The 27,979-nt window shown below is 57.5% G+C and overlaps 1 protein-coding gene across 1 annotated transcript; it reads left to right on the forward strand.

Moving 5' to 3' along the window:
* Positions 1–13: 13 nt before the first annotated feature.
* On the forward strand, positions 14–27,979 carry SOGA1 (suppressor of glucose, autophagy associated 1). Its single transcript, XM_030463082.1, has 16 exons — positions 14–330; positions 8,697–8,921; positions 10,296–10,454; positions 13,034–13,096; positions 15,817–17,049; positions 18,008–18,127; positions 18,238–18,363; positions 18,709–18,939; positions 19,107–19,214; positions 19,509–19,676; positions 20,727–20,978; positions 21,126–21,197; positions 21,510–21,580; positions 21,804–23,253; positions 23,349–23,490; positions 24,455–27,979. The coding sequence occupies exons 1-16, from the start codon at positions 199–201 to the stop codon at positions 24,499–24,501; spliced, it is 4,599 nt and encodes a 1,532-aa protein (XP_030318942.1). The 5' UTR covers positions 14–198; the 3' UTR covers positions 24,502–27,979.

A 27,979-nucleotide genomic window follows, 5' to 3' on the forward strand; every position in this document is an offset into this window, starting at 1 on the left:
ACCGGAGCGGTGGCCGGGGCCGGGCTGACCGACAGCAGCTCGGAGGTGTCAGACTGCAGTGCCTCGGAGGAGGCGAAGCTGCTCTCGCTGGAGCTGGGGCTCAGCGGCAGCGACGGCGAGTCCCCAGGCAGCGCCCCGCCGCCCCCCCCCTCGGCTGGCGAGGCCTCGCCGCTGCCCGAGGAGCCCTCGGCCGCCTCCATGGCCAGCAGCCGCCTGCAGCTCAGCACCTCCCTCGCCTTCTCCGACCTCACCGAGGAGCTGTTGGACGCCGGCACCGACGGGCTGCTCCGGGAGCTGGAGGACCTGCGCTCCGAGAACGACTATCTCAAGGTGGGCACAACGGGGTAACGGAGGGGCTCAGGGCACGGCTCAGTGTGTCACAGCATCCCTGGGCAACGGCATGGAACAGCGTGGTGTGCCAGGGCCTGGGTCCCCGTGGCTCAGCATCCCTGAGAGAAGTACAGCATCCCCAGGCAGAGCATGGCTGGGCAAATGTGGCATCCCAGGGCATGGCTCAGCAGGGCATGGCACCCCTGGGCAGCAGCATGTCGCAGCGTGGCATCCCAGGGCATGGCTCAGCATCCCTGGACATAATGTGGTTTAAGATCTCATGGCATGGCATGGCATGGCATCTGAGGGCATGGCACAGCAGCCTTGGTCATAGCATGGCATGGTGTGGCAGCCCTGGGCAAGGCTCAGCAGAGCATGGCATCCCTGGGCACAACACAGCATCCTAGGGCTCAGCATGGAAGAGCACACTATCCCTGGACCTAGCGTGGCTGAGCATCCAAGGAAATGGCATGGCATCTCAAATCATGTCCAGCATGGCACAACATCCCTGGGCATAGCATGGCATGGTGTGGCAAACCTGGGCAAGGCATGGCATGGCTGGGGTGTTTATGGCATGCTGGGCTTGGCTCAGCTGGGCATACTGTGGCATGGCTGGATGTGGGGCATGGCTTGCCTAAGCCTGGCATGGCCCAACTGGACATGGGGCAAAGCTTGGCCTGGCACAGTAAGGCCCAGCTGGGATTGGTCCAGCATGGTATGGCACATCTGGGCACTGTTTGGCTCAGCACAGCATGGCATGCTTTGGCACCACATGAGCCAGCGTAGCTGGACACAGCTCAGCTCAGCATGGCCCCAGCTTGGCATGGCTGGGCTCAGTGCTGTCTGGACTGGCACAGCTCAACATGGCATGGCTGTGCTCAGCCCAGCTTGGCTCAGCTGGGTTGGCATCACACAGCATGGCTCAACCTGACCCTTTGCATTTGGGCACAGCTCAGCCTGGGACAGGGTGGGATGCTCCCTGCTGCCCTCCCTGCCCACTGATGTTGCCAGACCCTGGGGAGATTTTCCAGCTTGCTTCTTTCCACTGATTCCCATGATCCCTGAGGCCTTTTTCCAGGCGTGTGGCATGGCTGCCTGGCTCATGGGTACGTGGTGAAGCCAAGGCAGATGTGCTGTGTGGGAACAGGGGCACAGAGCCATTCTGTCTCTGGTCACACATCCTAGCATGCACTGCCTGTTGTGAGGTGGGCACAAACACCCACTGGTTACCATGTCCTGGTGGGCTGCAGGCATTTTGTACTCTCTGCTCTTCTTCACGGTGGAGCTGTGGGTGATGTGCTTGGGCCATCATCACCTGCTGAGGGGGTTCAGGGCTGGGTACTACCTCTTGCTGGCAGCTTTTTGGATGTCACAAGTTGGAAATCAGGCTGGCTCTCAACTACTGGTACCAGAGTTTGTAAATGAGCTGGGATTATAGCTGCAAGGTGGGAGCTGGGCGTTGGGTGATGCATTCAAAGATGCTCAATCAGTCCCTTTGTCCATTAGCAAAGCCTTGGTTCACAGCTGGTGTCCCAACTCCTGCCAGAATTAGCAGCAAGAGATTAAGAGCTTTGATTTACTGAGACCTGGAAAAATACAGATGAGGCCCCTCCGGTTTCCAAGAATGCACATGCAGGCACTGCTGTTACTGCAGGCTGCATCATTGCTTCCTCTGTTTCCATGTGATCTTCTCCCCAGCAATCTGCAGGTGTGTGGGGTGAGGGTGTTTTACCTGCTATAGCAGGATAGCAGCTCACATCCTTTGGCCAAGTGGAAAGCTGCTGGAAGGAGGGGTGAGCCCTGAAGCCCCATGGGGGATGCTGGTGGCATCCTCTCTTCTTCACCACAGCTTCTCCTATGTATGGTCCTGCCAGCACATGGGTCCCTCTGCTCACACCTCACTGACATGTGCATCTTGCTTGTAACCTCCTGAAACACCTCCTGAAACCTGAGCAGGTGACCCCCAGGATGGTACCCTGCCTCTAGCTGGGCAGAAACTGCAGCCAGGTGTACATATTCCTTGTGCTTAAAAAAAAAAAAAAAAAAAAAAAGGAAAATGGAAGTTTTGCCCAATTTCTCCAGCAAGGAGCCAAAAACTGGTCTGGGCTGCAGAAGCATGGTGGCTTGTGCTGTGTGCACAATTTGGGGTCTTATGGCAAAAATAAAGCCCTAACCCAAGTGATCAGCATCACTGCCATCCAGCTCAGGTCGGAGAAAACATGCAGGGACCTTGTGGAGGTGGCCCCTGGCCTCAGCAGCTCCTTTCCCCTCTGGTATGGATGAATCAGACTGCTCAGAGGTGACTTATTTCCCAGGACTCACCCAAATAGCTGCAAATGAGTATTTCTTTATTTATTCATCAGCACTGGGTAAAACGTGGTGTGTTTTTAACGAGATAGGAGGGTGTTTTGGGGTGGGAGGGTTTGGGCACGGGCCAGACGTGTGTGGTGCTACTACGCCTGTGTGATGCACGCTGGGTCTTCGTGCTTCTTTCTGTAGTGGCGCCAGCTCACATTGCATCTTTCCTCAACTGCCATAATAAAATGTCCATATTTAAGCACACTTCAGCCATTTCTCTTTGCAATTCAGATTTTTTGCAAGGTTCTGCCTTCCTCCTCCTGCTCTGGACAGAGCGGGTTGGTGTCTTCTCCTTTTGCCCCTGGTCTGTGATGCCTGCACTTGTTGTGACCCCTCTGTAAATAGGTTATTTCAAGTGTTTCCCCAAAAAAGGGCTGTATCTCATGTGCAGGTTGGCAGCACAAGGAGGGGGAAGGCATCTCGGGTGTCCTTGCCCCAGCTCATCTCGCTGTTGCTGAGCCGTGCAGTGGAGAGCAGCTCCCAGCCCTGCTCAGCAGGCTGGAAAATGTGAGATGTGATCCGGCAGCAGCTGCAGAGGGACAGGCAGACAAAGAGTGGGCATGGGAGAGAGTTAGGAGCGAGGGGAGGGGATGCCTGCAGACCCTCTCCTCTCCACGGGGCCTGGGGGAGAGGCATGTAATGCCAGGAGCACAGTCCTGCCTGCCCCCCCTCCTGCTCCCTGCCTCCCTCAGGGTTTGTATATGTTTTCTCCATGGAGAAACACGTAGGGTGGGTGAGTGGAATGTTGGGTGGGTGTCTTGTTCTCCCCCAGGGAGCCAGGGACTGATGAGTGCCACCAGTGGAGGCTACCTGAGAGCATCCCTCAGGGACACCCAGGGCTCCCTGGAGGACCCTGAGGTTGTCTTTGGGCAGCTCTGTTGGCACTGGGTCCTGGTTCTGCTGCTGCTCAGGTCCTGCCCAGGGATAGGAACCATGGCCAGGTTACTGCAGGCAGAGCTGGGGCACAGGGGTCTGCCAGGTCTCACCCCATCAGCATCCACCCCAGAAGGGGCTTTGCATCCTCTCACTTTTTCAGATGCTGTTCGAGGTGGGCTGTGCTGCAGAGAGCCCCCAGCTGTTTGCCTGTTAATTTATGGGGGCAGGTGTAAAGCTGAGAAATGTTTTTTCCCTGTCTGATGTGCTGTGCTCTCTGCTGAGCAGAGACTGGGGTGCTGGCCAGGGGCCACAGCAGGGTGCAGCATGCAGGCTGCTGCCCTGGGCTCCAGCCTGGTGTAAAAGGAAGGATGGCTGATGTTTACTGTCAGAGGTGGGCTAGAGCTGCTGTTACTGCACCCAAAGAAACCACCATATGTCACACATGGGGGTTCCATACCCACTTGTCACCCCACAGCACCCCAGTGTGGGCTTGGGGGGAGCTGTGTTTGCTGGGAGCCTCTCACTGGCAGGGGACGTGCTTGGGCACCCTGGGCAATTTTCCTTTGAAATCCCCTTTGATTCTATCTTGGCAATTTCTAACATAATTCTCTCTTCTGTCTGATGGCGGCTCGGGGTTAATGGAAATCTGCTGCTTTTGTCCTGTAACCTCGGAGGAAGCGATTGCTTGTTGCTTCTGGCCGGTAATCCCCAGCTTTGCCCCGGGAACTGCAGACTCTGCCGCAGGCGAAGCTGCTGAGCCGAGCTCCGCACAAAGGTGTCGATACAGAGCAAACCGGTGGCTTCCACCCTTCCTCCTCCTCTGCCTCTTGTTTGGGCTGCGGAGGGAGGCTGAAGGCAGGACTGTGCTGCAGGCAGGGAGGTGTTGCAAGCAGGGAGGTGTTGCAGGCAGGGCTGTGTTGCAGGCAGGGCTGTGTTGCAGGCAGGGAGGTGTTGCAGGCAGGGCTGTGTTGCAGGCAGGGCTGTGCAGCAGGCAGGGAGGTGTTGCAGGCAGGGCTGTGTTGCAGGCAGGGAGGTGTTGCAAGCAGGGAGGTGTTGCAGGCAGGGCTGTGCAGCAGGCAGGGAGGTGTTGCAGGCAGGGCTGTGCTGCAGGCTGTCCCCCCCGGCCGGGCGGCTGCTGCTTGGCTGCACCCCAAAGCCTGGGGCTGCCAGCGCTGAGGGTGTGTGTGCTGGCAGCAGCCATCTCGCTATTTGCATGATCCTGTTTTGCATCCGTTGCTGCTTTCTGCTTCGAAAAGATAGCGGATCCTGCTGAGGAGCTGGGAGAACTGAGTCCCCCCGCTTTCTGGTCTGAGCTCGCTGCATTTCTCCAGGCACCTCAGCCAGCGTGTAGTTCCTCTTGGGCAGGAGATCTGGGGGTCTAAATCTTCTGCCACAACCTGTGATGAGTCTGCATCTTGAGATGAGCTCTGCCATCTCCACCGGTCCCCCCTTGCCATGGTGCCATTCAGGGCCATCACCCTAAAGCTCAGCGTTTCCAGGTCTTGCCCTTCCTGGCGGAGCTGATGTTCTACAAGTGGGGGTATGGACATGGCTGTAGCTGTTCCCCTTTCCTGCTCTCCAAATGCATGTGGGTTTGGTTTTTTTTCTGAACTGGAACCAGGCAGTTTGCATCCCCCCTTGCTGCTTCTTAGTTTCCTTAATAATCTCCCCTGGGGGAAGATAGGTTTGCTCAGAGAAGGCTGAAGTGATGTATTTTGTCTCTTGGGTTCCTTCATCAGATGTAACCTGGCTCCTGCAAACACAAGTGGGGTGTTTGCTCCTGCACATTCTTGTCCCTTGGGCACTGATAAAAGTCCCCCTGGAGAGCAAATTCACAGCATCTTTTCCAAAATAGGTGAATTCTGGCATAACAAAAAAAAATGAAAGCAACAAACAGACAAACCAGGAAACCTTTGCTGCTGCAGAGATGGGGTGAGCAGGGTATGAACAGACAATCCCAGAGGATGGGGGTGGTGAGCACCCCATGGGTGTGGTCATGTCACAGAGAAGTCATTTATCTCATCCTCAGTGTTGGCCACCATTGCTTCATGCTGCTTCCTGCTCATGCCAGCAGTGAATTTGGGTTGTTTCTAGAGTGTTTCTCTCATCTCTGGGCTCTTCTCTCCCCATTAACTAATTGGATCTTCTTTGTTTTGATGTTGCAAAGGTGGGAATCAATTCCAGGGAAGGTGCAGGTGCAAAGGGCCAGCTCAGGGGCTGTCACAGACCCCAGAAACAGCCAGAGGATCTCTTTGCACCCCGTGTGCTACCTCTGGACACCACGGGGCTCTTCTGGCCAGCTGTGGAGGGGTCAGCTTCCCTGTCCTAAGCTTTCTTCCAGTTTGCCAGTATTTCTTTGCTCCCCAGTCCTAATCCAGTTACTGTGGTTTAGAGTCATGGCTTGTCTCCAAAGGGCCCATCTCAGGGCAGGCTGCAACCACTTGAAGGTTTTGTTGGTGTTACAGGGTGTGAGTGAATTCCTGGGGCTGGAGCAAAGGGAGACACAGTTTTCCCAACCCTATCTTTTCCCAGGAGCACCCCAAGAAGGACCAGCTCAGGGCTGTGCTGCCGGGCTGTCCCCAGGCAGCAGCTCACGCTGGACAGGTCCTCCCCCTAAAATAACTGTTGCTACAACCCGAGGTATAAACAAGCAGGAGCTCTTAGCAAGGCGAGCCCAGGCTCTCTTCCAGCAAGTGTGAGGCTTGGTTGGGTTCTTTCCAAGGTCTCTGCACCCTGTCCTGCTCAGCTGCTGCCTGGGAAAGCTGCATGGCAAATGAGAGCTGGGATGGTCAGGGCTGGAGGAGGATTCAGGCAGCTCCATGTACCTTTGCAATTGTATTCAAGCCATGATTCATATGGCTTTGATGGTGGAAGGTTGTTTTTCACCACCCTGTAATAGATCCTGTGCTCGCCTGCCATGCAGAATGCATTTTTCCCCATGGAAGCTCTCAAGGATTAGATCCCATGAACCAGCTCCCAGGGCTAATTTTTGGCTTACGGGGTTTTTGCTGGTGTCCCTGGGACTGTGGCACTGCAGTGTGGGGTGGGCAGTGCTGGTGGTGGGTTTCCATCAGGCTCATCACCCCAGGCTGCATGGCAACAATGACAGGGCTGTCTGCTGGCACCTGTGGTTCTTCCCTGCAGGGTCCTGAACTGTGCCAGCAGTGGTGTCCCTGCATGGGACTCTCCCTGGAGCAGCCAGTCTGGGTGGCCCCTGGACACCCTGCTGCCCATCTTGGTGCCTGGGGGATTTTTTTTAACCTGCTCTTGTGCCTGGGATGCCCTGGCAACAAGCAGGATGAGGAAGAGCAGCAGGACAGTGGTGGCCACGGTGCCATGGAGCTCCAGCAGCCCGGGCTGGGGGATAATCCAGGATTGTCTTATTGACATTCCTTATTTGTCACGTAGTGTTTCCAGCCAACAGTGAGCGACTGTGACTTGTCCCCGCAGCTGCCTCTCCCCCTCCCTGGGCTCAGCTTTGCCTTTTGGGGGAATTCTTGCAGCTGGGGCTTTGTCCGGGCCAGGCCAGCGCCTGGCAGAGCCAGCACGGTGCTGCTGGGGGTCACTGTCACGGGCAGTGTCAGGAGCAGCAGCGTCCTGTCCCCCTCTGCCTGGGGTGAATTGGGGCTTTGCCACCCCACTGGGTCCTCATCTTAGAATCATACAATTGTCAGGGTTGGGAGGGGACCTTTAAGATCATCCAGTTCCAACCCCCCTGCCATGGGCAGGGACACCTCCCCCCAGCTCAGGTTGCTCAGAGCCCTGTCCAGCCTGGCCATAAAGACTTCCAGGGATGGATGGGGCTTCCACTGTCTCTCTGGGCAACTTGTGCCAGTGTCTCACCACCCTCATGGTGAAGAACTTCTTCCTAATATCTAATCTAAATCTCCCATTCTCTAGTTTGAATCCATTCCCCCATGTCCTATCGCTACCTGACATCCTAAAAAGTCCCTCACCAGCTTTCTTGTAGGCTGTCTTGTCCCTTCCCAGGCTGTGCTGTGGTGCAGGGAGGCAGCAAGAGCCCCTCATCTCTCAAGTGGCAATTGCATTTGGCAGCCCTGGAGGTGTTTTGTTGTGGGGGGTGGGGTTGTTAGGAAAGCAGATGCTCAGATCCTTCCCAGGAGTGTGCAAAGTCCACTGGGTCTTGTTGAGGAGGGAAACAGCCAGTGTGGTGGCTGGAGTGTTTGCTTGGAGGATTTGTGTTGAGATCGTGTTCATGAGGACATGAAAAAATGTTTTGGGTAGCCCATGTGCGTCCCCAACACCCAGAGGGAACAGTCCTTGGATCATCTCAGGTGGCCATAGCTCCATGATGGACTGGCACTTGGGCTGTGGCTGCTTGAAGGGGGGTCCTGTGGTGTCCATGTGCCACAGGCCTGGAGGAGTCTTTGGGTCAGATTTGTCACCGTGAGAGCTGATGACACCAGGAAGAGATGGAAAGGGGACCCAGCCTGGCTGCTGCTGCTTTGCTGTGCAAAACCTGGGGCAAAATCTGGTCCCCAGCTTTAGCAGCATCTTGCTTGTGTCCTCGTGTTGCCTTCCCTGTCCTCACCCGCCATCCCCTCCTTCCCTCTCCTGCCTTCCTGACACATCTTTTCCAAAACGACCTACATTTTTCTCGCTGTGGCTGCCGCCCGTGCTGCTCCTGCAGCTCCTCTCCCTCCCCCACCTTCCTCTTTCTTTTACCACAAATATTTATAGGCACCGTGTTGGCTGTTCCCCCCTCCCCGGCTTGGCTCTCCTGTGGGTGATGGTGCCTAGCTGACTCTGAGCCTTTTTTCTGCAAGGCTGATGTTTGACATGGGGTCTATGAAAATGTCTCCCGGGCTGGAGGAGGTGCCCTGGGGTTGGGAAGAGAGGGGAGACCAAGCTGCAGGATCCACCCCATCTAACACACATGTTGCTGCAGGATGAGATCAAGGAGCTATGGGCTGAGATGCTGGAGATGAGGGTCCTGTGGGTGATGGTGTCTAGCTGGCTCCGAGCCTTTTTTCTGCAAGGCTGATGTTTGACCTGAGGTCTATGAAAATGTCTCCCAGGCTGGAGGAGGGTTGGGGAAGTGCCCAGGGGTTGGGAAAAGAGGGAAGACCAAGCTGCAGGATCCACCCCATCTAACACACATCTTGCTGCAGGATGAGATCGAGGAGCTACGGGCTGAGATGCTGGAGATGAGGGATGTCTACATGGAGGAGGATGTGTACCAGCTGCAGGAGCTCCGGCAGCAGCTGGACCAGGCCAGCAAGACCTGCCGCATCCTGCAGTACCGCCTGCGCAAAGCCGAGCGCCGCAGCCTCCGTGTGGCCCAGACAGGGCAGGTGGATGGAGAGCTCATCCACAGCCTTGAGCAGGATGTCAAGGTGAGGCTGGGATGGTGATGTCCCCATCCCTGCATTTCCCGAGTCCCCCAGAGGGTTTTTCTGGTGAGATGTGGATGTGGTGGCTGGGGAGGCAGGATGTGGCGGTGCAGGGAGCTTTATGGGGCTGTGTCTTTTAGGGGATGCAGACCCTTAATGGGAGCATTGTGACCCCCCAGTAGGGTCCCACACAAGAGGTGGGAAGCAGCATCTTCAACTCATGGGTGCTCTGATCATAGGGGTGTTTTGGGGAGCCCAGGAAGTGGAAAGGATGGGGGTCTCACCATGTAAGTTTCTTCCTGTGCAGGCTGGAGCCCAACCCAGCTGGGTACCCTGGGATCAAGCTCCCTAGTCCAGGGCCACCAGCATGGGCTGGAGAATCATGAGCATGAGGGGAGGGAGCATGGGGACCAGGACAATGGGGACCTGGGGTCTGCTCCCCTCAGCTGGTGGGGAAACCTCGCAGAGCCCCAGGCATTGCAGCAGGCAAGCTGGGACAGGGACATGGGGATTTCTGTGAGGTGACATTGCCTCACCAGCCCCCAGCCCTCGAGGAGCTCTTGGTGCCAGGGAGTGTTTGCTGAGGGCTCTTGCCAGCTCAGGTGCTGCCAGGAGTGGGTGCAGTGGCAGCCAAAGGTGGCTCGAGGTGGGGGACAGTCAGCAGCTCAAGGAGTGACTCAGTTTCTTTGGGACTGCTGCAAACCCACCTTGTGCTGCCCATCCTTTGCTGGGGGCCTGATCCCCTCCCCAAACTACCCCACATCCTCCAGCTTGGCATCTCCTCCCCAAAACACCCTTCTCCAGCTTTTCCCTTTCTGGGAAGGAAAGCACAGATCACCCTAGGGAGGGAGAGGAGTCCTGACCTCATGGCCTGTGCCCCCCCAGGCCTGCAGCAGGGTTTGCTGCCCCTACAGCACTGCTACCCAGGGGACCAGGGCGAGTGGGGACAATTCTTCTCTCCTTGCAGTTGCTGGAGAAAGCACTTCATGCTGGCAGGCTACCTGTGTGCTGGGGGATGGAGAGAGGGAGCTCCCAGGCAATGGTTGGGATGGATGGAGGCACCCTCAGGGGGCTTTTCCAGCCTCACAGTATGGAAAAAGAAGTACAAAAAGGTGACAAGCATCCCTCAGCGTTATGATAGGGCTGGAGAGGGCCAGGAATGGGGCAGCCTTGCAGCTTGTGACAGGGGAACAGTGGTCACAGCATGTGATGGAGGGGACAGACACAGGCCAGGTTGTCACCCAGAACGGTGTCTGCTCCAAAGGGTGTCAGTAACAGCCTGGTGATCTCTGCCTGAGGATTTTAGGTGCCCAGACGCTGGGGTCTCACCCCATGCACACTGTACACACCCTGGTGACAGCCCCACTGTGTCCCCAGGTGGCCAAGGATGTCTCCGTGCGGCTCCACAACGAGCTGGAGGTGGTGGAGAAGAAAAGGATCAGGCTGGAGGAGGAGAACGAGGACCTGCGCCAGCGGCTCATTGAGACAGAGCTGGCCAAGCAGGTGGTGCAGAACGAGATGGACAAACTCCGAGAGGTGAGGGGGACATGGAAAAGGGGACTGAGAAGCATCCCCAAGGCTCTGCCACTAGCAGGTGTCCACGGGATCCCCCATCCCTGCTTGCATGGCTGAAACCCAAACCCTGCTCCAGATGCTTGTGAAACCCGAGCAGTGCCTGCCCTGGGCCGAGCTCCATCCCACCCTGCGGGCACGGGGGGGGGACTCTGCCCTGTCTTGGGGGGGCTCTGGGACTTCCCCCTTGCACTAAAGCCTCTTTGTGTCCTCAGCCATCTGGGCTGTGCCCAACTCCCACCGGCCAAGGCTCTGCACGGTGTGTAGAGTCCACTGTGTCCCTGGCACAGTGCCTGGTGCTGGCCAGATCCTGACTACACGCTGCTGGTTCTAATTAGGCTGAGCCACAGGGCAGTGTTTCAGTGGGGTCCTAGCAATGCTGAGACAATCCCAGATGCACAATCCCATCCGTGTCCCCTGAAGCCACCTACCATGCATGTACCCACGCTCACAGGTCCAGGGCACTCCATGCCATGCCGGGTTTGGGACCAGCTCTCAGCCAGGAGTGATGTCATCCTCGATGACAGGGAAGGCATCCGGGTGACACCATATGTTTGTGATCCCTCTCAGCACTTGCAACCCACTTCCCTACTTCCAGAGATGCCTTTGGTCCCCAGGGAGCCTCGGGAAGCTGGCTGAGCCATCAGGAAGCTGGCTGAGGCATCAGGGCAGCTCATGAGAGGAGATGTGCTGTGCTAGGGCTTGGGCCCTGCTCCCCCTGAGGACAGGGACAGGACACAGGGAGGACACTGGCTGCCCCAAGCCTTGTTCCCCTGCACAGGGCAGGGCCCCAGCACACGGGTAGGCGCCTCCCACCACCAGCTCTGGTGAGCCAAAGGACCTGGCCAGGGTTGCACCCATCCCCTCTGCAGCCACCTTCATGGTTGCCCCCATCCCCCCTGCAGCCACCTTCTCCTGGGGTGACAGGGAGCATTGTCTGTGGCCCGCCCCAGCCGGGTCGTGTCTTGTCCCTGCACTGCGCAGCCTCCTCTGATGGGTGTGAAATGTTTTTCCCCGCGGCTGGCGAGCGCGGGTTGAATAACAAACAGCAGCAGCAGGAGCTGAGCTGTCTCGAAAAACAGGCAGAGAAAATGGTTGTGTGGTCAGTGTGCAGGGAGGGCTGAGCACCAGCTGCTGCCCTGCCCCAGGCCAGGATGTGGCCCCTCTGCAGCTGCCGGAACCAGAGGGGACACTGCAGGGGCATGGGCACCACACGGAGCTCAGCTCCCTGAGCCTAGGGATGTGTCCCCAGGCTAGCGAGGGCATGGGGTTACTCACTGATTGCAGAGCACTAATTAGACAAACGAGTGAGTCCTCCTCCTCCTCCTCCTCCCTGCTGCTGGAGGGCACAGGATGTGGCAGAACTTGTTAGCAGCCAAGCCAAGGGGGGAGCAGGGCTGAGCCCACCCCTCCAGGCTGGTTATTTCTGCCTGCCAAGAGGTCTTTCCCATAATTGGATAATTGTCAGGGTGGCCAGATCATCTCCAAAAGCACCTGTTTTCCCCTCCAGCTCTACCCCATCAGTGGCATCTCCTGGGGGGCAGGAGAAAAGTGAGATGGGTCCAGGTACCCCATGCCAAGCCTGCTTAGCTGTAATGGGACTCTCAGGCATGGTCACCCCAAGGGCTGCACCCAAACTGGAGCAATGGCAGCCCACAACTCAACTGGGGTGCTGTGCCTGAGGCTGTTTGGGGCTGGGCAGTGCCCTCTGCCATCCCTGGTCCCCAGCACAGGGGATGAGGGATGCTGACGTGGCACAAGCCAGCCTGTGGGAGAGGCTCTGCAGCTGCAGCTCCAGCGATGGTCGTGGCCTTAATAGGAAAGCCTGGAGCCCAGCACCTTGGCACAGGCAGCAGCTTACATTTCACAGCTGCTTTCTTTGGCTGCTGGGCCTCAGCACCAGCTTGGAAATAAATCCAAGGTGGCTGCATGGATGGGCTGGCAGTCACAGGAAGTTGTGTGGATGGTCCTAAGTGTTTTCCCCCCAGCTCCAATTCCCAGATAACTGGTGCTGCTCTGGGCACCCACATTTTTCCTCTCTTTCAATCTCCCTTGTTCTGTCTGGCCTCCCCATCTCTCAGCTGTCCTCACTAGCCTGGAGATTGTTCCTCGTGTCCCCAGAGACCCCAAGAGCAGAGTCAGCATTGTCCTGCTGAGGAGCCTTCCCTGATACTGAGTGACCAGAACATGTTCCTTGCTTGGAGACGGGGTGCTGGGGAATGTCATCATTGGCTGCTCCCACACTGGGGTGCCCTCAGACCTGTCCCTTGGCCTTGGGGTTGGGTTCCCTACTCCATCCATCCCTGACAGCACCATGACTCAGCCTCTCCAAGGCTCATTTCCTGCTTGCTCACTGCTCAGTTGCCTACAGGGGGAATTTCTGGCCAAACCCCATGATTTGGTGCTTGCCAGATCAAAGGGCCCTGACCCACTGGGGGCTCTGCCGTTTCTCCTGGGCTGGAGAAGTTGGCGTCAGAGTCTGTCTGTCTGTGCTGGGGTGCTGTGCCATTGTTGTGGGTAACAGCTCCCTCTTCTCTCTGCAGAATTCCCTGAAGAAACGGGGGTCTCGCTCCATTGGGAAGACAGAAAAGAAGCCATCAGTGCAGGTATCAGTGCTGGTGCCTTTGGGGATGTCACAGTGATCCAGCAGCACCAGGTCTGGTGGCAGCCAGAGACTACCCCTCCCCTGGCAGGGCTTTCCTGCAGAAGGGAGGGACTGATGTGCTGGGCCACCCTCATTGTCCTCAGCTGATCCCTTGTCTCATTTATCAATGGAGCATCAGTGTCTGGCTTGTGGCTTTAACCCTTTCCACTGGTCAGGACTGCAGTAAGGACCTGAAGGACTTGACCTTTTAGGTTTCAAAGCTGTTTTTGCTCTTGGGTTTTGGCTGTTGCCTCCTGGGGTCCCTCCAGTCTGCACCAATGCCTGAGGGTAGCCCAGGGGAGTGGAGGGTCCCCACAGGGAATGGCTCAAGGCCACAATGTCCCTGCCCTGTGCCAGGCTGCAGGGGCAGAGCTGTCGAGGGGGTGGATTTGCCATCGGGAGCAGGATTTGAGCTGTCACTTGCTGTTGGGCTGAGCTGCTGTGAGTCTCTAATGCTGTCACCGAGGCTTGGAGGGGTTGAGCTGCTGTTGCGGGAATAGAAATGTGTTTTAATACTGGAAAAATCCTCTTTCAAAAGCAAAAGACCTGAGAGGTTTATTTTGGGGATTAGATATGCTCCCCCAAAGCTGGGACAAGGAGGGGGACACCCATAATACACTTCTGCCTTGTGCTGCTGGCAGCTTCTCATGGTGGGGACCTGGGAGGTTTTTGGGTGACCTGTGTGACTGCTGGCACAGCTCCCCCTCGGGGTGAGGATCCCCAGGCCTTCCAAAACTTTCTGCTTTGGTGTTTTATTTATCATCTCCCTTAACTCCATCCTTGAGAGCCCTTTCGGGGCAGCTCATGGTCGCAGAATTGTGTCCCCAGGGAGCAGAAGCTGGCTTGGCACCTACACCTGGCTGTGCCCTGAGATGAGGGGCTGTCCTGGAGCCCCTCCATCACCCCCATTCCCGAGGCTGAAACACAGCCCTCCTCTGCTTCCTCCCAGCCCCCTCTGCTTCCCACCCCACCCCTGTAGAGCCAAAGCCCTTCAGCCTGGGACACGGGGCTGGACGTGCCCCCAGCTCTGTGGTGGGATCAGTGCTGGTGCTGGAGAGCAAACCCCAAGCTTCCTTGGGTGCAAAGCCCGGGATGTGCCCCCCCCATCCAGTCCCTCTGACACAGCTGTGGCTGGTGACCCCTCTGGCACAGATGCTGATGACTCATTGGTGGTTTCCTGGGCCCTTTTCCTGCCTTCCCATGCTGGGCCAGCATCTGCCCTCACCAAAAATGGAGCTGGAGAGGGGCAAAAGCAACACTGAGATCTGTCCAGGACCCCAGGACTACTCGAGGTGTTCTGGGGGACACATGTGTCCCTTCAATGATACCAAGAAGCAGAAGGACACACCAAGCTGCTGCTTTTTTTTTTCTCTCTTTAAAAACAGGAACTGAGGTCATGTCTGCCCAGGCAGGGAGAGCTGCCTGCTCCAGCCCTCCCCTAATCTCCGCAGCTAATTAGGGGGGGCACAGTTTAATGCTCCTTAGCAAGGCAGCATTGCTGAGCACAAGTGCAGAAGAGCAATAGGCTGGTCCCTGCAGTCACCATGGGGATTTGGAGAATGAAACAGGCCCTCCAAATTCAAAGGACTTTCCCCCCATATCACCCCTGCCCTCCCTATAAAGCACCTTGGGAAGTCTGTAAATTGTTGCAGTGGGATTGGGAGGTGTGAGTGTGGGCATAGATGAGAGGGGTCAGGAGCATCCAAAGTGGGGGGACAGCTTGGTTCTGCAAGCCTAGGAACCTGGAAAGGGTTAGGGTTGGCTAGGGTTAGGATAAAGGTTAGGGTTAATTCAGCCAGACAGGGTGCTGCCAGGGCCAGCAGCCACCTGGCCAGTGGGCTTGGTCACCTCCAGCACCAGTGGGTCCCACAGGTACAGGGTCACAGACCAGCAGGTCCCCTCCTGGCAGTCACCACTCTGGAGCTCAGAGCACTGGAGTGACCCCACAGCACGGGAAGCCACAAGCTGGATGTCAGGAAATCCTGGTTCTCCATCCAAAAAGCTTTCTGAAGCAGAGAAATGGTCTCCCTGGGCAAACAGCTGAGATCCTCACTGCTAAATTAAAACAAAACAAAACAAAACCACATGGAGAACAGTCCCAAGGAGTAAAGGGGTTCAGGAAGGGACTTGTGGGACAAAAAGGAGGGGGTTTCCTGGGTTTTCTGTCCCCTGACAAGGCAATGGCAGCAAAGATAACTGCTGGGCAAGGGCTGGGACTTTGGTGGAGTTCCAGACAAAGCAAAAAGCGGCTTCTCCAGCCCATGATGGAGCATTTGGGACTGGGGATGGAAGAGCAGAGCCCAGCATAGGGGTTGCAGCAGGTGTTTTCAGTGCTTGCCAGCTTTTGGGTGGAAATCTTGGCTTTTATTTCCCTTTGTGGAGTCTGACAGCTTTCCCTCCTTCTCCTTCCCATGGCACACCAGCCTGCAGCAGGGTCCCTGCATCCCTGGTGGTGGCTTGATGTCCTCCCTAGGGCTGGAGCCATGGACGTCCTGTCCTGTCTCCAGGTTCTCACTGAAAGCCTCCAGGATGGATCTAAAATTTTTTGTCCACTCCATAATCAGGAGCTGTGGATCCCTTGGGACCATCAGGGTGGGAGAGCAGTGTGTCCCCAGAGCTCGTTCAGAGCCACCATGGTCCCCGGGAGCCTTTTTCTAATGCCTGTGCCCTCTTGGTCCCCAGGAGGACAGCGCAGACTTGAAGTGCCAACTGCATTTTGCCAAGGAGGAGTCGGCCCTGATGTGCAAGAAGCTGACCAAGCTGGCCAAGGAGAACGATGGCATGAAGGAGGAGCTCCTGAAATACAGGTCCCTCTACGGGGACCTCGACAGCTCCCTCTCCGTGGAGGAGCTGGCTGACTCTCCCCATTCTCGTGAAGCTGAGCTGAAGGTTCACCTCAAGCTGGTGGAGGAGGAAGCCAATATCCTCAGCCGGAGGATAGTGGAGCTGGAGGTGGAAAACCGCGGGCTGCGGGCAGAGATGGACGACATGAAGGGGCAGGGGGACAGAGAGCTGCCTGGACAGGACATGCGGTTCCTGGCGGGCATCTCGGGTTGTGGGGACGCTGGGGACACAGTGGTGGAGCTGCGCCGGCACCTGCAGTTTGTGGAGGAGGAGGCTGAGCTGCTGAGACGCTCGCTGCTGGAGCTGGAGGACCAGAACAAGCTCCTCCTGAATGAGCTGACCAAGTACAAGTCGGACCACGAGCTGGACATGACACTGTCAGAGGACAGCTGCTCGGTGGTCAGCGAGCCCTCGCAGGAGGAGCTGGCCACAGCCAAGGTGCAGATCAGCGAGCTGAGCGGCAAGGTGAAGAAGCTGCAGTACGAGAACCGTGTGCTGCTCTCCAACCTCCAGCGCTGTGACCTGGCCTCCTGCCAGACCACCCGGCCCATGCTGGAGACCGACGCTGAGGCTGGCGACTCGGCACAGTGCATCCCCACCACCGACTGGAGGGACGGAATGGGCGTCAGCGAAGCCGACGGGCAGGACAGGGTGCCCAGTGGTGGGAAAGTGCCCGACGGTCCCACCAAGCTGCTCAAGGCCAAGGACCTGGAGACCTTGCTGGGCATCCGGGACCAGGCAGCTCTTGTCAACAAGGCGATTGACATCTTGATTTCAGATGCCAATGGCTTCACCTCTGGGCTGAAGGCATGCTTGGACAATGAGTGTGCCTTGGGGCTGCTGGGCGAGGCGGTGGGTAGCGGTGGTGAGAGCCCCAGTGATGCCAAGCTGATGAACGTGCTCCTCATGCGGCTGGGCGTGCTGCAGCAGGACCTGGGCTGCTTCACCAGGAAGGTGGACCACCTCACCAGTGGCCTCAAGGAGCACACGGACTCTTTCCCCTTCTCCAGCCCCGGCAGCCATGACACCACCAAAGAGGGGCTGCAGAAGGAGCACGCCACTGACTTCCAGGTATGGGCTTCTTTCCACGTCCCCCGCCGCAGCCGCTGCTTTCTTTGCTGCCCCCTTTCTTCCTGCTTTAATGGAGCAAACCCCACTCCCCAGTGTAACCTCACTCCTGCCAAACCCAAACTAACACCTCGCTGCATGCTGGTGGCACCGAGGACAAGGTAGGACTCTGCTCCAACAGAGTGTGCCCAGGGTAGGAGATGGTGGCCATCCTGGTGCATTCCAGTACAGGCTGCCATGCCCATGGCTGCCATTCCACCATAGCAGGGGCTGACTTTTTAGTGGCTGTCCCCTGGCTCAGCCCAGCATTGGGAAGTTCTTTGCTTACTGGGGATGGGCTGGGTGGGAGAACAGCAGCCTGCATCCTCCCAAACCCAGCCCTCATTAATGACGTCTCATTTGCAAGGAGCCTCAGCCCCACAGTGGTGCCCAGGCAGGAAAGTTGGGAGAGCAAAGGTTCCAGGACAAAATTACATAATTACATCTGATGGGGAGCACCTTTGGAGCAGCAGGGAGCAGCTCATGACCTGCCATTCCCCTCTTCTCTGGGGGGCCCGGCTCATGCCAGGCACAAGCCCCTTTTCTGGAGCACACTCGCTTGTTCAGAGTCCTATTTTTCTGCATGTGATCCCACCAGCCCCAGGTCCCAGTCTTCCCCAGTCACTGCATGGCACCGTAACTGGTGTTTGCACATTTTTTCCCTCTTTCTCTCTTTTTTTCCCCCTTTCCCCAAACAATCCAGGCCACGTGTCTCCTCATCCTGTGTTTCCTTTTGGTTTCCGCATTGTCTCCTGCCATGGTGATGAAGCTCCTTCTCCTCCTCATCCTTTTTGTTGTCTTGTAGTTCTTTAATGTTTCGGAGACCCATTGTTTTGTTTTCTGGCTTTTTTTTTTTTTTTTTTGGCTTTTTTTTTTCCCCGCTCTTTTTGGTTTGTTCTCATTAACTTACCCACGCATGCAGCAGCCTGATTTTAGGGACGCTGACACTTACCGCATCCCCCACGCCAAGGACATGGACCCCACGCATCCCCGGAGTTACAAAACCTGCAGGCCTGAGGAGAACGACTCCTATGCCACCGAGGTACGAGCAGGCTTGGGGACAGGGCTGTCCCTCTTGAGAGCCAGGGACAAAGGGAAGTGGTAGAGCCCTCCCCAGGCACAGCCCACCCCTCCTCATCCTCTCTGTTGCAGATGAAGGAGCTGCAGCTGGTGCTGTCAGAAGCCAACGAAAGCCTGCGGGGATTGCAGGAGCAGCTGTCACAGGAGAGGCAGCTGAGGAAGGACGAGGTGGACAACTTCTCACAGAAGATCTGCCAGGTGAGTGGGGAGCAGCCCCAATCCCTGTGTCCCCACAGCCATGCCTGTGCCACCTCCAGCTCCGGCCTGGGGACCCAGGTGTCCCCCAGGACCACTCACAGCATGTCCCATCTTCAAGAGACACAGAGATGAGCACACTCCTTGTACATGGGTGTGCAGCCATGCAGAGCTTCTACCCATGGCAGTGCCTTGGTGGCCTTGTTGACCCCAGCATGCAGCCATGGTGTTGCACTTCTCCGGGGGTGTTAAATACAGGGTTGGCATCAGGCTCAGCCCAGACTCTGGAGGGAGGCACCACATCACTGCCACCAGCCCCCTTCTTGGAGCCTGCACATCTCTCTACAGCTGAAGGAGGACCACCAGAAAGCACTGCTGAGGAGGGAGTTCGAGCTTCAGAGCCTGAACCTGCAGAGGCGGCTGGAGCAGAAGTTCTGGAGCCAGGAGAAGAACCTTCTGGTGCAGGAGTCGCAGCAGTTCAGGCAGAGCTTCCTCCTGCTCTTCATGAAACTCAAGTGGTTCCTCAAGCGCTGGCGCCAGGGCAAGATGGTGCACAGCGAGGGCGAGGACTTTTTGGAGGTACTGTGGGCTGAGGGGCTCCCACCTCATCTGCCATGGAAGGGGGGACCACACTGTCGGGCATCCCCAAGACTTTCCTTCATGCCTACCTGTCCCATCCAGGGCTGCTTGGGTGCCCACCATCCCTGGCTCTGGGTCCCCTCATCACCCTGTGGTGTCTCCTGCAGGTGAACAGCATGAAGGAGCTGTACCTGCTGTTGGAGGAGGAGGAGCTCACCCCACAGCAACAGGCAGACAACAAGATGTGCACTGGAGACACCTGGACCCCCAACACGGTGAGCACGGTCCCCACAAACCCGAGGGGTAGGCAGGAGCATCCCCCACCACAGCTGCATGGTGTGGGGTGGCAGCTCTTCCTGAGGTGCATGGCTTGGAGGAAATGCTCCCCCACCAGCATGTCACCCCCAGGGTGGTCCCCTGCCCTGGTGGCACCTCGTGTCCCTCACCCTGGGGATGAGCAGCCTTCAGGTTGGGATGCAGAGGGGGCAGTTCCCATGGGGTCCCATCCCGTAGGGCCCCCTCTGGCGTGGGGTCCTGCCTCCCTTCACTCACCCCTGATGCCCCAGCAGCCCAACGAGTGTATCAAGACGCTGGCAGAGATGAAGGTGACCCTGAAAGAGCTGTGCACAGAGCTGCGGGAGGAGCGGCGCGGGGCTGGGGAGCTGCAGCAGCAGTTCACCAAGGCCAAGGCTGCCTGGGAGATGGAGCGTGCAGAGCTCAAGTGCCACATTGCTCAGGTGGGAGCCCCAGGCACCCCGTGGGACAGGTGGGGATGTGGGGCTGGGGGGCTGCCTGTGCTATATTCCAAGGGCTGGCTGCTGGGAGGCTGGGTGGCACTGAGGGAATCTCAATTAGCAGCAGCTCTGGCTACAGGAGGGTTTCTATAGCAACAGGGCTGGCAGGAACATCTGACAGTGGAGCAGCAGAGGATGGTCTTTATTCCTCCCCTATGGTTGTCTGGGGTGGGCGGGGTGGGACGGGGTGGGGGGCTCAGCATCCCTTCCCCAAGACAGGCATCTGGGAGCAGCATCAGAGCCCTCCCCTCTTCCCAGGGGTCACAGGGGGACGAGTGGGGCTCTGCACCCCCCTGGGTGCTGCGTGAGAGGTGCATGGCTGCAGGACCCTCAACAAAGGGGGAAGCTCCTGCTGCAGGAGCAGTTCCCCAAGCCCTGCCCTCATGGGAAGGAGGGCTTTCTGCTCCCTTGCACTGTGCAGGAAGCAGCTCATAGCTGGACATCAGCCTCGATCCTGTACCAGCACCTCCCCATCAGGAGAGCTCAGTGGGGGTCTCCCTCTCTTCCCGCAAAAAAGAGCAGAGCACCCCAGTTTGGGGTTTTATTTGGGGTTCATATGCCCTTCCATCTCATCCTGAGCATAGACCTGAGCCCAGTGAGCACCCCGAGAGCCTGGCAGCAGCATCTTCGGGGTGCTCTCTGCCAGCCCTACCAGTGATGCTGCCCCACTGCAGGAGCCGGGTCCAGCAGGCAGGATTGCAGGCAGGGCACAGATGAGCAGGCAGGACATTGAGCCCATGTCCCACTGGGTGACCGTCTGCCAGGCCATCTGGTGTGACACGACCGCAAACCAGGGTTGGCTGTGGCTCAGCTGTGCCCATGGGTGAGCTCTGCTGTGCAGCATGGCCTTGGGGACATGCTTCTTGCCTGAGCTGGTCACCACAGGACGTGCACTGGGAACCGGGATGCCCACAGCCTTGCCCCTGGGTTGAGATTGTCCAGCACCACGCTGGAGCCATGGGTCCCCCCCCAGCCACCAATGTTTCCCCACAGCTGGAGTCAAAGGCAGGCAAAGGGATCACAGAGCGAGCACTGCCCGACTGGAAGGTGGCGTTGAAGAGGGAGCGTGAGGAGCACCAGCATCTCCTGGCTGAGTCCTACAGCGCTGTCATGGACCTCACCAAGCAGCTGCAGATCAGTGAGAAGAACTGGAACCAGGAGAAAGTGGAGCTGCTGGCTCGCTTCAAGGAGGAGCAGCAGCAGGCAGAGCAGCAAGCAAAGGACCTGCAGAACAAAATCAACCAGGTATGGTGTACCCCCATCGTGAATGTGTCCCTCTGCTGTGTGCCTCCTGTGCTTCCCCAGGATCATGCAAATGCTCTCAGGTCGTGCACAGGGAACAAGTGGCAAATGATTTGCTTGCCCAGTTGAGTGACTGACAACATTCTCCAGTTGCAGAAAGGAGCCAACCCTTGGGCCCTGAAGCACTCTGAAATGGAGAAGCATGGCAGCAACTGGAAAGAGGTAGGCAAGAGAAGGCAGAAGGCTCCCAGGGTGCTCGTTGACCTCAGGTCTATTCTAAGAATTAGATAAAAGGTCATGTGAACCCCAAATAACACTCCCAGGAACAGCAAACGAGGCTTCAAGGGGGAGCACCAAGGACTGGGGAGAAAGAGAGAGGATAGAGAGCATGGTGGAAGCCCAAGGGCTTCAGTAGCCTTATAAAAAGTTGATTTAAAATAGATGTGGGCAGTGAGCCCCATGTAGCTCTGGGAATGGAATGCCAGGCCAGGGTGGTGCTTGCTGATACCAGAACTTTCTTCTGCGTCCTCCTAGGCTCTCAATGAAAAAATAACAGACAAAGAGACAATCTCTGAAGCAGAAGCCAAGGGAACCAACCTCAAAAGGTGAGTGCACTCACAAGGTGTCTGCATGGTCACTGGGACAGCATGGGGCTGTCCCATCCATCCAGTCAAGGAGAGATCTGGCCACAGTCCAGGGCTGTCCTTGAGGCCCTGGGCTCTCATGAGGAGCAGGACTGGGTACCCAGGAGAGTTCTGTTGGGGTGGGAGCAAGGTGCCTCCAGCTGCCCTGCCAGCCTTGTGAGCCCCATTCTCTCTTCTCCCACAGGACCAAGTCCGTTTCCTCTATGTCAGAGTTTGAAAGCTTGCTCGACTGTTCTCCCTACCTCCCTGGAAAGACCATGCCAGGATTGGGTGACCATTCTCGGGGCAAAAAGGCATCTGTGGCCGCCCAGCTTCTGCCCAATGGGATCCGGGACAGCACCGGCATTCCTCCCTCAAACTGTACATATGTGAATATTGAGCAATCCGTTCCTGACAGCCTGGCCAAGGAGAAGATGGGTATCTCCTCCTGGGACTACTCACAGGCAAGCAGCCTCTCCGGGCATGACCCAGCCCAGAAGCAAATGCAGAGGAGCTATACAGCACCTGACAAGACGGGGATCCGCATCTACTACAGCCCTCCGGTGGTGCGGCGGCTGGAGGCACCTCTGGTGCACAACAAGGAGGGGAAGATCATGATCGAACCTGGGTTCTTGTTCACCATGGCCAAGCCAAAGGAGCCAGAGGAGTCGGCCAGTGCTGAGAGCACCTACAGCCAGTGGCTGTGCAACTTCTCCAAGCAGCAGCGGGAGCTGCTGGACGGCGGCACGGTGGAGAGCGCGGTGCCGCCTGTGCCCCGCTTCCCCCCATCACTGCACGACCTGGAGATCTCTGGCAACATGAGCGACGACATGAAGGAGATCACCAACTGCGTGCGGCAGGCCATCCGCTCCAGCTCCTTGGAGAGGAAGGTGAAAAGCACCTCCAGCCAGACGGTGGGGCTGGCCCACGTGGGGACACAGACCATCCAGACGGTGAGCGTTGGCCTGCAGACCGACCTGCCGCGTCCCAGCAGCATGCATGGCAAGAGCTGGTCCCCACGCAGCTCCTCCTTGGTGTCCGTGCGCAGCAAGCAGATCTCCTCCTCCCTGGATAAGGTCCACTCCAGGATTGAGCGGCCGTGCTGCTCCCCAAAATACGGCTCTCCGAAGCTCCAGAGGAGGTCTTCCTCCAAACTGGATGCCTCCAAGGACAGGAGCCTTTGGAACCTACACCAGAGCAAGCAGAACGGCTCTGCCTGGGCCCGCTCCACCACCACCCGTGACAGCCCCGTCCTCAGCAACATCAACGATGGCTTGTCCAGCTTGTTCAGTGTGGTGGAGCATGCAGGCAGCACTGAGTCCATCTGGAAGCCAGGCTTTCCCGAGAGCAGCCGCAGCAAGCCTGAAGCACCCAAGTACGGCCTCGTGCAGGAATTCTTTAGGAACGTCTGTGGGCGAGCGCAGAGCCCCACTGCCCCCTCAGAGAAGAAGGAGACCATGGGAGAGGAGGGCAGTAAGAGAGCTGAGCACCCCAGCCCAGCCACCCACCACCCAGCCGACAACATCTCCCGTGTCTTGAACAAGAAAGTTCTCAAGCAAAGCAGCTGTGAGGACCCCAAGCCCTCATCCCCCGGCCAGGGGAGTAAGGACACAGCCCTGCGGGACCCCGACCTCATCTCGGCCATAGCCAGCGAGGTAACGAGGCAGGGTGCCCCCCAGGGTGTCCTACCCTGTCAGGGGACAGAGTACCTGACCTCTCTAACCCCTCTGTGCCCTGTCTCTCTTTGCAGGACACCGCGTGTGACTGCAGCTCCCAGTCCCTCACCTCCTGCTTCGCCCGGCCGTCCCGCTCTGCTGTCCGCCATTCCCCCTCCAAGTGCAAACTGCACCCCGTGGACCCCCCCAGGGCGGAGGAGAAGCCGGGGGCCTCGAGTGAGTGAGGCTGGGGGGCCGGGGGACGCAGCGTGCCTGCTTTCCACTCTCCTGCTGGAAGAGCCGCCTGTCTGGACACCCCTCTGGGAGGTGGCACGGGCCCATCTGTCTCCTAACTGTCCCCTGGCCCCTGGGGATGCTTAGGAAGCAGATGTGGAGCCGGAGGCTGCCGGCAACCCCAGGGTGAACGGGGGACATCCCGCTGAAGTGGCTGCTCCACCTCCTGCCCACACCGAGCCCTGCTCCCTCAGAGCCACTGCCAGCACCAGGCAGGGGGGTCCCCACCAGTGCCCACCACCTGAGGAATGTCAGCAGAGACCCCACCATGCCTGAGGGCTGGCTGAGGCCCCGAGAAGGGGGAGGCTGCTTATGGAGAGAGGGGACGGCTGGGGCAAAGTATGGTGGGGACGTCAGATGGATGGAGGCATGGTGCTGTGTTGGTCCCCACGGGTGGAGGGTGCTGGCTCTGGCCCCCACGGGTGGAGGGTGCTGGCTCTGGTCCCTGCAGCCACTGCCGAGCTCCAGCACGTCCCAGCCAGCCCTGATTGCAGGGAGGTTGCATCAGCCATGAGGCCACGGGTGGTTCCCCAGGCAGGAAGAAGGCGGGGAGTGGTCACCCAGGCTGCAGTCACCTCCTTCCCTGGCCACCCTTCTACTCTGGGGGGAAGGTCCTACTGAGGTCCTTCATTGCTGGGAAGGGGCCCTGGGTCCTCCCAGCTGCAGACAGGGTGTTTAGGGAGAGATGGGGTGTGCCTGTGAATGTCTGTGCACACTGCTGTGCATCCCCATCTCCTGCCACGTCCCCTGGGGCCACAGTTGTGGTGCCCCCTGCATTGCACCCACCTCCCTGCCTGAGGCCACTTGTAGTTATTTGCTCCTCAAAGTGCTGAATATACATAATTCTTTTTTTTTTTCTTTTTTTTTCTTTTTTTTTCTCTCCCCTTTTGGCTCTGCCCATCTCCAGACAGCCTGCAATGTAAAACCAAGTGCATTTTAAAAATACCAAAATGAGCTGCATTGGAGATGCGCCAATTGGATTAAGAGATTGTGGGTTGGGAGGCTGCAGCCTGGCCCGTGCCGTGCAGCCCTCGGTCACCACCAGAAAAAGCCTTATCCAGGGAGGCTGGGGGGCTGCATTCAGCCCCACACAGAGCAGCTTTGTGCAGCCTCAGGAGAGAAGAGCAATTTTGGAGGTGGCAGCCTGACCTATTTTCAAGCTGCCTGCCAGGGGCCGGGCAGGGATTCACCCAGATGGAGCTGCCTGCAGGTGCCTGCACCTCCTGGGGCTCTGTGAATTGCTCTGGGGGCTGTGAGCTTTGCACCAGGATCTCTGTGCATTGCTCTGGGGCTGTGTACATTTCTCCAGGGCCTCCATACCCTGCTCCAGGAAGTCTGCAGATTGCTCTGGGGCCATGTACATTACTCCAAGACCTCTGTGCATTGCTCCAGGGGCTCCGTGCATTGCTCTGAGTCCATGTACAGTGCTTCAGGGCTCTGTCCGCTGCTCCACCAAGGGAGCTCTGGTGCTGTGTACACCCGTTCCAAGGCCTCTGTGCATTGCTGTCATCTTGCAGCTTCCCTTAAAAAACTGCTCCTGCTGCCGAGGCTGCTGCCCCCTCCTGTCCAGCCGCACGCTGCCCACAGCAGGCAGCCTGCATCACTGCCACGTCGCAGCCTCCGTCAGCATCTCCACCACTGCCACTCACTGCCCGTGTCTCTGGACACACCAGCAATCAGCCAGGGCCCAGCAGGCCCAGCACCGATGGCCTTTTGCTCCTGCAGCACCTGTTCAGCCCCGTGGGGACCCTTGTCACCCAGGGGGATGTCACACAGGGCAGGTGCTGCCACCCTCACCAGCAGCCGGGGCCAGGCAGCATCCCTGCCAGCCACGGAGAAGCCGGGTGCCTGCACCCCAGCAGGCACAGCACTGCCACGGGCAATCTCCTGCTGTACATAGATCCTCTTGGGGTGGTTTTTAGCATTTTCATTGATAACAAGGGTTTTGGTTGGGTTTTGTCGTTTGTTTGTTTGTTTGTGTTTTTTCTTAAAGACTCTACTTTTGGAATGTGGATTCTTGTTTTTACAACTGCCTTTTAATTATTTGTAATATTGGTCAGTTCTGTCTTACTCTGTAAATAACAGTGCTGGGCATTTCCTGGGGGAGCAGGGTGAGGGCTGAACTGAGGTGGGCAAGGGAATTGCAAAGGCAAGAGGGAAAATTTGCTTGAGGTCAGGAGGTGACATCCTCAGCCCTGGCCCCCACACATCCCTTCTCCTCCAGACATGCCAGTGCCCAGCTCCAGGTGAAGCCTGGTGCTCTGAGCAAAGCCACACTTGCCCCTGCCCTCTCCCTCTTCCCCTCACCAGCCCATGCTGAGGTCACATGAAGGGCACCTTCTGCCTGGATGACGGGCCCCCTGCCCACCCTGTCCTGCACCCCTCTGCCATGCCTGCTTGTCGTGTGATGAATAAAGGCTCTGCAACCCCCACCCTTGCTGCTGCCTTCCCATGCTGCAGTGGAAGGACCGTGATGCCTGGGAACCACTGCTGCTGCTGAGGGCAGTGGGGGGATGGCTAGGGAGCCCATGGGAGATGCATCTCCATCCCATCCCTCTGTCCTTGCCAGCTGCCCAGACCACACACAGTGTCCCACCCTCTCCTCACCCACCTCTTTTCCCCTAACACCATCCCCATGTGCTGACCCTGACTGTGCCGTGCCACCAGGACTCTGGGTCCTCCATGGCCTCTCTGCCAGGGCTATCACCTCAGACTAGGCTCTCCTTGGCTCTGCATTGTTCTTGTGATGTTGGGTGTTTCTCAAGCTTCCCCTGTCCTGTCCCATCCAGCCCAGCAGCTCACCCCAGCCTGGATGTGAACCCCTCATCCCCTGTCCCATCGTTGCCCTTGGCTTCTTGCCCTTGTGCTCCTCATCACCTGCAGGTCCCAGCCTCCTCCAGGCACACTACATCAAATTGTCCCTCCTCGAGGTCCTCTGTCACCCATCATAACCCACCACTCCTTTTGCTCCTCCATCATCCTTCATGTCCCATCTCTTATCCCTGCTCTTTGATACCACCAGTCCCATCCTTCCTTCTTAACTCTCCCCCATCCTCAATCACATTCCTTCCTTCATGTGGTTTTCTCTTGCTGGACATCAGGAAACACTTCTCCTTAGGCTTGGTGCAGCTGGAACTGGTCACTGGGGAAGTATGAGGATCTCTGCCCTTGGAAGGTTTCACAGCTCAGCCAGATAAAGTCACCAATGGCCTGATTTAGCATTAGCAATAACTGGTTTGGAATGTGGGACTCCACCAGAGCCCCATGGGATCCCTTCAAGCACACAGATCTTTGGGAGTTTTCTCTGAGCACAGGGAGGTTTCCAAGAGGGGCAAAAAAGACCAGACATGGCTTGGAATACAGCCCTTGGGATGCTGCAGGACATGAGGAACTACCTGTGCAGCTCACAGCTGCTCCATGGTGCTCAAGCAAGACCACCTCACGTTCAAGCAGAACCATTTACACTGCTTGAGCAGGACCACCCCATGCTGCTCCAGCAGAACCATTCCATGATGCTCAAGCAGGACCACTTCAGGTTGCTTGGGCAGGACCATCCTAATGCTGCTCCAGCAGAACCATCCTGTGCTGCTTGAGCAGGACCATCCCACACTGCTTGAGCAGCAACACCCCATGCTGCTTGGGCAAGACCTCCAGGCTGCCTGAGCAGGATCCAATGTAGCTTGAGCAGAACCTTCCCATGTTGCTCAAGCAGGACCACCCCATGTAGCTTGAGCAGGACCACTCCAGGCTGCTCAAGCAGGACCATCCTAGGCTTCTTGAGTACCATGGGCCAAGCCAAAGTGACTTCTTGAAAGCCTACCAGATCCCAGACCTTTGAGCTATCCCTGAGGTGACCCCTTAGATCCTAGAGCCAGGGTCCATTGCATCATCTTTGTTTTCCTTTCTTTGGGCTGGGTCATGCAGGGACATGTCCATCCCCTGCCCATGACCTGTGGCTGCACCAGGGCACAAGGCTGCTGGCACTGCTATCAGGGGCAGGACAGGTCTTCTCTCCACCCCAAGGGTGCCCCATACTCTGAGGGACCTGCATGCAGGCCCCATTCAGAGCATCCCACCTCACTCATGCACAAGGCCCAGCAGGTCTCACTTGGCTGCAGACTTTGCCTTGCAACCTTGGAGGCTCCCAGCCATCCCTTGCCCTTTCTAAGGTGATGTTTCTGAGAGACTGTCCCACTGCCATACAGGCAGGGACAGGGCAGCCAGTGTCTTGATAAGGTGGCAGTGGCATCTGCAAAGCATTCCTGACCACTTCCCTTTCTGGCTGATGAACTGGGGAGGGTGGAGGGAATTTGCTACCTGTGTTAGAAACTAGCTGAACTTAAGTGTCTACCCAAGCTGGATTTCTTACTCCAAATGTTCAAACCATTGTATATTGTACTGGGATTTTTACATTGAATTATTGTAGAAAAAA

Source organism: Calypte anna, chromosome 20 (assembly GCF_003957555.1).
Source record: "Calypte anna isolate BGI_N300 chromosome 20, bCalAnn1_v1.p, whole genome shotgun sequence".
NCBI classification, from domain to species: domain Eukaryota; kingdom Metazoa; phylum Chordata; class Aves; order Apodiformes; family Trochilidae; genus Calypte; species Calypte anna.